The sequence below is a fragment of the Esox lucius genome, chromosome 22 (genome assembly GCF_011004845.1).
Source record: "Esox lucius isolate fEsoLuc1 chromosome 22, fEsoLuc1.pri, whole genome shotgun sequence".
NCBI classification, from domain to species: domain Eukaryota; kingdom Metazoa; phylum Chordata; class Actinopteri; order Esociformes; family Esocidae; genus Esox; species Esox lucius.
This window is the reverse complement of record NC_047590.1, coordinates 15,037,387-15,047,766: the sequence shown is the minus strand read 5'-3', so window position 1 is coordinate 15,047,766 and position 10,380 is coordinate 15,037,387. Positions and strand designations below refer to the sequence as shown.

General features: G+C 44.4%; 1 protein-coding gene across 2 annotated transcripts; it reads left to right on the top strand.

Moving 5' to 3' along the window:
- The first annotated feature begins 214 nt into the window (after positions 1–214).
- dnpep (aspartyl aminopeptidase) lies at positions 215–9,460 on the top strand. Of its 2 annotated transcripts, none has more exons than XM_010892168.4 (15): positions 215–313; positions 698–788; positions 3,706–3,794; positions 4,776–4,889; positions 5,116–5,241; positions 5,391–5,515; positions 5,650–5,734; positions 5,843–5,950; positions 6,097–6,174; positions 6,343–6,426; positions 6,658–6,818; positions 7,818–7,857; positions 8,188–8,289; positions 8,543–8,710; positions 9,222–9,460. In XM_010892168.4, exons 1-15 carry the CDS (start codon positions 308–310, stop codon positions 9,270–9,272), a joined length of 1,428 nt encoding a protein of 475 aa, XP_010890470.1. In that variant the 5' UTR covers positions 215–307; the 3' UTR covers positions 9,273–9,460. The 2 variants fall into 2 exon arrangements, with proteins under 2 accessions (XP_010890470.1, XP_010890471.1); XM_010892169.4 differs by lacking the exon at positions 215–313 and adding an exon at positions 334–413 and having other exon boundaries at positions 9,222–9,272.
- Positions 9,461–10,380: the final 920 nt, after the last annotated feature.

Here is a 10,380-nt window from a genome sequence, read left to right as displayed (position 1 = left end):
ACAGAGAGACATTATTCGAATGTTGTCAACGTAATGTTTACAATACATCTTCTTTTGAATTCAATAGAAATAGGGTGAAATTGATATGCTGATCTTGTCTGTTAAGAGAGGACATTTTGCATTTTGATGTGGTTTTTATGTCACTGGAAAGCAACACAAGCAACAACAAAAAAATCACTTTCACCTCCTGGCCAGTAGAGAGCAATACTACATACATACCCCCATCGTTAGCTTCTACATCGGTGGTTTTCATCAGATCTGTTAGCTGTCACACGGGTACAGAGTTTTAAAGTCCAAATAAAGATTTATGCAGGTAAGCATTAAACGTTGTGATTTCTCTGTTGGTATATGAGAGGAGTGCAGAAGTCTGGTTTCTCTGTTGGAGGTTCTGATTGACGTGTCTCTCTCAAAAGGTTTGCGTTGTTGAAATAGTTAGCTAGCTAATGTAAGCTAATTTTTGCCTTCTGTCAAGGAACATATCGTGTCAGCTTTTTTAATGTTTGTTCTGGTTTGGTGCTGAACATGCTGGCTGACTAGCTATTATCATGTTAAGATACTGCTGTGGGATTTATTTGATTTTGGTTGCTGTTCATCAGTGAGCATTTCGTACCCTTTTTCTGTTTTGCTCACTAATGCAATGCTGTGTCATTCATTTGCTACTGTATAACATGTAACGTTATCCTTCTCCATTGCAAAGTCTCTAATCATGAAAAACTCAAAGGACGCCGTGCAGACCGCTGCCAAAGAGTTCCTCCAGTTCGTTAACAAGGGTGTGTCTCCATACCATGGTAAGGAACAGCACTCACCATGTCATCGTAAAATGTTCGGCTTCTGCTCGGAGGTAACTCTGGCAGAAAGCCAGTTTAGCTTAAAAACAGGAAACATTGTATCATAGCACTAGTCCCTTTCTTAAAGCTTGAATGTAACATTACTGTATGAATATGTATCAGTATATGAATGTGTTATCCAGGTTGCTTGTTTCTAGTCTTGCCTTTACAAAAATGTTTGAATCTATTTGAATGTATTGTAACGAGTGTGTTGTCTACAACTGTTCTGTAGTCTGTCATAAGTTTGGTTTTTATATTTTATGAGGACACCATAGCTGCTGAGGGACCTAATAAACTAAACAAATGTACACTTCATCACAGGAGTTAGGGATCTAGTCAGTATTTAAAGGCAGCCCAATATTGATATGTATTTATTGAAAAAAATATTAAAACTGAGCAGTACAGAATATTGTCCATCTTGTTGTTTTCCATCAAGTGCAGGTGCACTACTCTGACACTACCTTCCATGGACCTTGATCTTAAGATAAGAGGTAGACATCTTGCAGACGGTTGGCTGACTTTTGAAACCTCAATTGATTTTGACTTTTACCTTTGCACTCCAAACTTGCACAGTTTATTTGCAATAACCATGGCCTAGATCTCTCTTGAGATGTCTTGGAGCCACAAACGTTCTATTAGTCAATTTATATTCTCTGGTGTCATAGGTTCTAAGTGAAATGTAATTCTGGAAGCAGTATTGAGCAAGCTTCACCATTCAGCTGCTATATTGCCTTATTTTAAAAATGTTGCACTGAGACAAATTAATCAAATGCTGTGTGGGTTTTTCTGTACAGTGGTGCCCCTATGTGGCCAAATTGATCCACATTTAATAAATTAGCAAAATTCCTAAACCTGAGCATGTGACCTAAATGTAGTCATGTGACTGAAAGCCCTCCAGCGATATTCTCATTTGGCTGTTATGGCGCCACCGTGTTCCAAATCTGAATGTTCCCGTGTATGTTACATCACAGTAATTCTTTTTAGCTATTTACATTAATTGATATTATCACATCATTATTTGTCTTGTATGCATATTCATACAAAACCCGCCCACTTGAATGTTTATTGGTCAATGGCGGCCATCGTTCTGGACTTACTGGCCTGGTTTATGCAATCATGAAATCATTTTGTCCATAGATGTCAAATGGTGGGGGTATGTGAAGATTGGACATTTGGTACCGTGTATGGTATCTGAAGCATCATTCACAAATTCAAAATCCATGAAGGCTAAGCTGGTTGATGAAGCCCGAATGAACCCGTCTTTCCTCCACTCCACCCTCCCTTCACGCACGCCCGGTCCCAGAGCTGTGGGAGCAAGCGTTTTCAAGGATGTAGCGGCTAATTAGACCCCCCAGTGTCTCCTCAGTGTGTTTGCAGCAACGCAGTAGCTAGCGCAGTGGAATCCCATAAGGCACTGCGCTGTTTTGTGTAGCTTGAGCGATTTCACACACAAGAAATTGCATAGGCATGCCTGATGACATGAAGGGCATTTGTTTACAGCCTGAGAAACATGTACAAAACAAAATGTCCTAGATTTAATGTTCATTTGTCGATGTTTTTTCTTTAATTATAAAGGGATTTTTTACATTTTGTATTTGGTTTTTATGAAGTTACAGTGGATGATTCATTGCATAATTCAAATGAATTGTGTCCCAGAGTCGATGTGTTAATTAAACATTTAGTGGAAGAAATTCACCCACAGTTTCTTCAGCAACACATGACCATGGAGGGCACTCCACGCAGGTGTGTAGGGTATAGGGTGTGTAGGGTATAGGGTGTGTAGGGTATAGGGTGTGTAGGGTATAGGGTGTGTAGGGTATAGGGTGTGTAGGGTGTGTAGGGTATAGGGTGTGTAGGGTATAGGGTAGGGATGCACCGATATCCGCCTGCTGTCGGTATCGGCAGATTATAGGCAACATTTGATTAATCGTGTCGGCCGACTGCTTTTGGTTTTCTCAATATTTCAGATCAATTGTGCTTTCCAGCATTTATGCTGTTCATATTATTGTAGCACTTTTGAAACCGCCACAGCAATGATAGAAAATTCATTCCTGGTGTTAACTTTTTGTTAGACACACGAATTGCATTACCTTGGTATATATGTAATGTGTCAAGTGACAACACTTCTTCATTTTGTTATTGAGCTCCTGGTGCTATTGTATTTGTGTGTGACTTGAGAAACACCGAGCACATTGTCCTTGTATTCAGTGCCAGCCAATGAATCCAGCACACTTTTTCACAGGGCAGCCGTGTGTGATATTTTGCACCCTGGCCTGGCATCACCACGCTACGCAGTGGTGTAGATAGTTGAGAGGTGAAGATACTTTTCACCTGAAGCCAGCGTTTCTGTTTTTCATTCTTCTCATGCGTGGTGGTTTTCAATAACAGTTTTCACTGATGGGGCCTCAGGTTTAAAAGCCAAAACGCTGCAAAAAACTTTTCAACTATTTTAAAAGTGAAACAATTTGTGCTTTCGGTAATGTAGGCTACTGGGGCAAATGCCAGCTCACCCCACGCTGGCCTGCAGCTCCGATTTCAATCCAGGCATCCTATAATGTACTATTACAGAAAGGGGTGTGTTTTCATTGTATAGTTTATACATTTTCCATTCATTATCATACTTACTTTGGAAAGTCTGTGATGTGAGCTTGCAAAGTTTGCCATTTTCAAGGCATGTTGCCACGCCACTGTAAGGCCAATTTGCATGGTATTGCATCAGAAGTTGTGTCCCTTTTGTGCCATTTCACTCACAGGAACTGATTAAAAAGGCCTTACAAAGGCCCTACTGTGAACTTCTGAATCCCTAATGTGGTGCCATAAAGGTAAATCCCTGCTCTCTTTCCTTTTATCAACTAACTCTATTGTCATTCTTTTTCAGTGGTTGAGGAGTGTAAGTCTCGTCTGCTGGGTGCTGGTTTCACCGAGCTGAAGGAGACTGACCACTGGGACATCAAGCCAACTTCTAAGGTCAGTCGCTAGATCTAGTACCAGATACTGTATGGCTTTGCTTGATTGAGCTTACCTTCTGTAACGGAGTCAGTGCATCAGTCCCAAAAGCAAGCTATACATCTACATTCTGCTCATTGAGCTATACATTTAGATGTTTGTAATTTAGCAGCAGCCACAACCTATGCACAACAACATTAACTTAGTGCATTCAACTTAAGATTCCTCGATGGGATAAGAACACAACTCATCAGTCCTTATTGAATATAGTGCGCTTACGAAGTAGCTAGAAAGAAAGAAAAAAAAGAGTATGAATGACTAGAATAAGTTCACAGAAGTGGGGGGTGAGGGTTTGAAGCTGTGTAGTTATTTTATATACTATATACCCGTCTTGAAGTATGGGCCTATTTGGTTTTTTACATTACCTGCTATAATGGTATTTTAAAGTTTGTTTGTTTAGTGTGATGCACAACTCTGGCACATGTCATGTCCACTTATACATGTGATGTTCCCTCACACTGCTCACATCAAGCCACACCCCCTGGGGATCAGCCCCGCCCCTGCCACTCAGTCACATCCACTTGCCATTCACTCTGTGTGGCCAGATGTCACAATAACAAGGATCCCTATTATTGCCCTGTATGGCTCAGGGGCAGGATGATGGCTGGCTCTGGGATTGCATCTAGTGACCTTTTGGACACTGATCAGCGGCTCTAAATGCTGTATCAGCATGTTCGTGCAACAGTATCTTTTAAATCCGATAAGATAAAGCCAAATGTGCTTGCTAAAAAGCTTGCTGTAAAGTAAAAGAATAATGAAAGCTTGATAGGCCTTCTAATGGAGTCCCTTGGCAACCAATAATTAGTTTCCTATGCTGTCACAAAAATCCCTGGCTTATTCATTCATTGTCATGTCAAGCAGCAATGCATTCGGAGTGCTGCCCACTATGTTCCAGCAATAGATTTTCAGGTTGGAGACTAACCACCCTTATCTGGTCAACAGTACTTTGTGACGCGCAACTACTCCTCCATCATCGCGTTTGCTGTGGGCGGACGTTTCGAGCCAGGAAATGGCTTCACTATGATCGGCGCTCACACCGACAGCCCCTGTCTTAGGGTAAGAATGGAACGACACCCAGGCTATCCTGGGCGGAAGCTCTACGTCATGATCATTGGAGGAAATTAAACCAAACTTCTCCCGTATGAACATAGATTTGTAAACGTTTTGTCCCTGCTGAACATGATCCAGGCCTAACAAGGCAGCACTGCCGATCTCTAGGGGTCGTATTTTGATCGGTCGCTACAAACCCAAGATGCTTTTCTCCGTCCCTGCGGACGGTCAGGTTAAGCCACGGTCCAAGAAGACCAAACAGGGCTGCCTGCAGGTCGGGGTGGAGTGCTACGGAGGTGGTATCTGGAACACCTGGTTCGACCGGGATCTGACGGTCGCCGGACGCGTCATGGTCAAGGTACGGCAACTTAACCGCAGCGTTCGCTCAATGTCGGTCCATACAAATCCATCGACCTACTGTATGAGTTCATGCGTGGTTCGAGTGTGCCTGTGGGATGTGACCGGGTTTGTGGGTGGGACCTGCGTGACCTTTCTGTTGGGGTGCAGACGGGGGACAAGCTGGTCCATCGTTTGGTGCACGTGCCCCGGCCTCTCCTCAGGATCCCCCACCTGGCCATCCACCTCCAGAGGGACGTCAACGACTCCTTCGGCCCCAACAAGGAGAACCACCTGTGAGTCCTGGGGGGGGGGGGGGTCAAATTCTTAGATCTTTCAAGGCACTATGGACTAGGGGTTGATGAAGGGGGTCAGGAAACAAAGGAATTTGGCATTTGTTTAGTAATAAGCTTGTTTGTGTGTACACCAGAGTGCCCATTCTAGCCACTGCTGTACAAGAAGAGTTGGAGACCGGCAGCATTTCCACTGGGGATGCCTGCAACGCTACTACCTTTGTGAGAACCTAGCCCCGCTACTAGCCACACGCTACAGCTTTACACAAACGGTCGCCTTACTGAGCTAGCGTGAGCCTTCTGTGAGTCGGTCCGTCTCTCCCTCCCCAGACAGAGAAACACCAGCCGGCCCTGACGAACGTGTTATGTTCAGAGCTGGGCGTTCAGCCTGAGGCCCTGCTGGACTTTGAGCTGTGTCTGGTGGACACTCAGCCAGGGGTGAGTCTCTGGTCAGGTCCTCTCTAACCCCCTCCCCTCAGGTAATACTGACTCTCTCCCTCAGGGCGTGGTTCAAATATGTAGTCAAAAGTGAGTGGGGATTCGTATATATTGTCCAGCTCTGCTTCCTTTGTCGGTCTGTGTAGGCAATTGGAGGTGTGTTTGAAGAGTTCATCTACTCCCCCCGTTTGGACAACCTGCACAGCTGCTTCTGTGCCCTGAAGGTGAGACCGCTCCCTACAGCTCCTCCCTCACTGTTAGACACTAACACCAGACCTGAGGTTTAGGAGTGGTGGGAGGAATTAAGAAGGTGAACGTAATGATATTTTGAACTCCGTTTAACCGTACCATTTATCTTCCTAAACGCTACGTCTCTGTTTACCTCCACCCAGGCTCTGGTGGACTCCTGTGGCTCCGGAAACTCTTTGGCCTCAGACCCTAATATAAGGGTGGTGACACTTTTTGACAACGAAGAGGTCCGTTCCCCCGAGTCCTGTGTTGTGTAGATGGTTTATGTGAGCTAGTGACTCTCCTTATCGCTAGCCTGCAAACTATAACTAGGACTGTTAAACATTTGGGTTAACAAGAGTTTCTATGGGACAAATTCAGGTAGGCTCCCCTCCCTGGTTCTGTTGGAGTGAACCAACTGAATATATGAATGAATGCACCCTGTCCTGTGTGCTGCTGTTTCCCCCGGTGGCCTGTAGGTGGGGTCAGAGAGCGCCCAGGGGGCGGCGTCCAACCTGACAGAGCTGATTCTGAGCCGCCTGTCCTCCTCTGCCAGCAACCTCACAGCCTTCCAGCAGGCTGTGCCGCGGTCCTTCATGATCAGCGCCGACATGGCCCACGCCCTGCACCCTAACTACCAGTCAGTACCACGCAGTAACCTGTCAATCACTCTGTCCCTATAGTAACACCCCGACTTCCAGATTGCCCCTTCCTTTTGTAGATGCTCCATGACTGTCGGTCTCCCTGCGGCTGGATCCCAATTCTCCACCATTTCCCCTGTGTGAACACTTATACACTTACTGTCATGGATTTAACAATGGCTGAGCCTCCCTCAGGTTGCTTTTAAACCAATTAAAATGCTTTTTTTGTTTTGTTTCGGGGGTCGGGATTCACGTTGTCTTCAGCAAGCCCATAGAAATGCCCTAATGGATTCATAGTGTCACCTTGACTACCAATGTGTATAGTTCCAGTGACAGAATAACACACTGGCACAAACACTGTATGCACTGGAGCCTAGCGGGAGCTCTGACCACGTCATCAGAAACCACGGCAGGCAGTTCAACATCAAATGGGGAAAAATGAATTGGTCTCTGCAAAAATTATGTGAATGGTTAAATGGATGTTTTTCGAACCAAGATGTGTTTAGTAGTTTGTAATTGGACCTTTCGATGGGGCAATCTATGGGAAGTGTCTTTTTAGGCTCAGCCTTAGATAAACTACAATTAGAAAAGAATGAAACCTTTGGCCTGTGCACCCCATAGAAATATTGCGGTATTATTCACACTGTCTTTACAGAACATTGTTGTAGTCTGTATAGAAACACAAAATCCAGTTTTAATTTATTTAGGGTGTATATTTTGCCAGTGTATATTTTTTCCCCCAAACGGTTCTGTAGAAATAGATCGGTACTGGAGTGTTGTCTTAGAAACTGGATTGATTTTGTCATAGAAAGGCTTTTAAATGAAAATGTGACAAACAATACACTGTTTGAACTCTGCAGCAGGACCTTTACAACCAGTGACCAGACATCTTGATTGCATCGTTACGTTTTATTTTTTTGTACTGGGAATAGTCGTTGTTTTCGAAGATGCTTGTTGTATTTATGGCAGTAATCAACTTACTTTTATTTTCACTCTAGGGAAAAACATGAAGAAAACCACAGACCAGCTTTCCACAAGGTGAAGAGCTCATATAAAGCCCTTAAGCAATTCAATGAAATCTTAATTTTTTTTTATTATCATTGTGGCCTTTCCCATGTAATATTTGTGGCAGAAAATGTATATTTTAATCTGTCCGCTGACACTTTTATCCAGAGTAACTGATGATTAGTGCATTTTTCTTAATCTCTTGGTGCAACAACCACACAACCCAGCAACAGTAAATGCATTACTGATCCAAGTCACTATTAACAAAGCAGGTGCTGAATGGATAAACACCTGATGTATGACGTCTATACAAATAACTGATGTGGTCACATAGTGACTGAATGCCCTCTCGCTTTCTGCCAGGGTCCCGTGATTAAGTTCAACAGTAACCAGCGCTACGCCACCACGGCAGTGACCGCCTCCATCTTGAGAGAGATCGCCGGCCGCGTCAACGTGCCTCTTCAGGTAAACGCTCGTGCGATCAGGTCCCCGTGGCCGGTTTCTCGGCGTCACCGGCGCACTTCGTGGCTGCCGTGCCAAGGTGAACGCTGCACGGAAAGGAAAGCGGTGTGATGAAACCGAGCTCGTTAGAGATGAGGGGGTGGGCCGGAGAGCCTCTGCCCATCCACAGTACGTCATAAAAGGCGGGTTGTTTGTCCTGCAGGTGTTGATCCCGTTAGTGATCGTGTCTTTGTGCACACCCCCCCCTCCCCTCCAGGACGTGATGGTGCGTAACGACAGCCCCTGCGGAACCACTATCGGCCCGATCCTGTCGTCTCGCCTGGGGATCCCTGTGCTGGACATCGGCGCCCCCCAGCTGGCCATGCACTCCATCAGGGAGATGTGCTGCACCTCCGGAGTGCTCCAATCAACTAACCTATTCAAGGTACTGGACCCTGTTTTGACCCACACAGCAGTGTCTTTTATATAGTCAGTTAATACATAATTTAAAAAAGAAAACGCTAAAAAAAGGGCAGACAAGCCCATTGGCTAGGAAAAACCCCCAAGCAAAGCAAGAGCCTAGGAGGAAACTTGGAGAGGAACCAGGCTCAGAGGTGTAGCAGGCACTTACTGATTAAACCAAGCTAGTGGTAGAAATGAGGGAGAGCCTCTGCTCCTCCCCTCCGATATCGTTTTTGCGCAGCTGTTTCATTCTGAGCCAAGGGGGCAAAAGCAAACATAAGGCAGTGGTCATCTGCCGAAGCATAGTTTGGAAGGGGCAAATATGTATGCCAAGGGTGTCATGCAGTTATTGTACTTTGTATGTGTTGCGTTTGGATTTAATCAGGCCAGAGGTTGTAAAACATGATTCACTAAACATTGGTAATATCTCACACTTTCAGTGTATGAGGGATGTCTGATCTGTATAACCGGCCTGTTTTTTTTTTTTTTTGCAGGGCTTCTTTGAACTCTTCCCTGCTGTGAGAGACATGGTGACTGTGGACTAACCCGGGCTGTGGATTCGGACAGATCATAACATACCCTGTTTCTCTTTCTCCTGTTTTTCTTCATATTCACAAATGACACCATGTGCATACAGCAGCGTGTTGTACACATTCAGGGATTAGGAAAATGTAATTATAAATGATTTTCCTGTTGAACTGAAATGGTTTATAAAATAAATCTTTCATTTACATCCCCTGTGTGTCTTTTAACTGTGTTTTTGCTGAGTGATTTGTATAGGTCTCTTTTAAATGTATTACCCTGGGTGACTGTCTACTATTCAAATAGTGTTTGGGCTGCACATGCTGGTCTGGTATCAAATTGTGCAACGTTCAGGGGGCTTCAGAAGGGTGCTGTGGTCAAATCTGTCTTGCAGTACAGTATTCTGGCCAGGTGTCTTATTCCTGGCCATTACATATGGTCTATGCCCAGGGGCCTTGCATGAGGCTGTGCCCATTGAATCAGCACCATCTGAGGTTGGTGTGAATGTGTTCTCCAAGCATGTAGGTGCTGGCAAGTACTTCCTGGTTGACCAAGCATTGAGATGTGAACCACAAAGGCATTGTGAGATGAGCTTTGGGGGACTTTTTCTGCTTGGAGTAGCTGCAATGAGAAAAGACAATCCGGATTACTGGACTTGACAAAATTGGTTAGGGAATAATAATATCACAAGCATCCAATGTTGACTTAAATGTATAGGCTATGTGGGGGTTGTCTGGGAAATTTCTTAAACTGATGTATTACTGATTAAAGGACTGAGTCCCCATGTTTAGATAAGTAAAGGAATGTAGTTAGAGGGGGATCTGGTGTTTGCCTAGGGAGGCATCCTTGACCAGTATCCTTGACCGGCACCAGTGGATTAGATGGTTACTCGTAAATTAGTAAATCTGTATAACCCTTTTAGGGTCTATCCTTGGGTGTCCAGACATTGTGGCTCCTAAAAGGTTGAAAAGGTTAACCATGTGAATGTGTTTTATTGACACACATCTTACCACACCCCTTTTTCATCTTTTAAATGATAATGCTTGTCCTGTGTTACTTTAGACATTATTCATTGTTACTTTGTAACCTGTGTATTCTCTCCTTGCAAGAATAAACTGTTTATTGTGCATT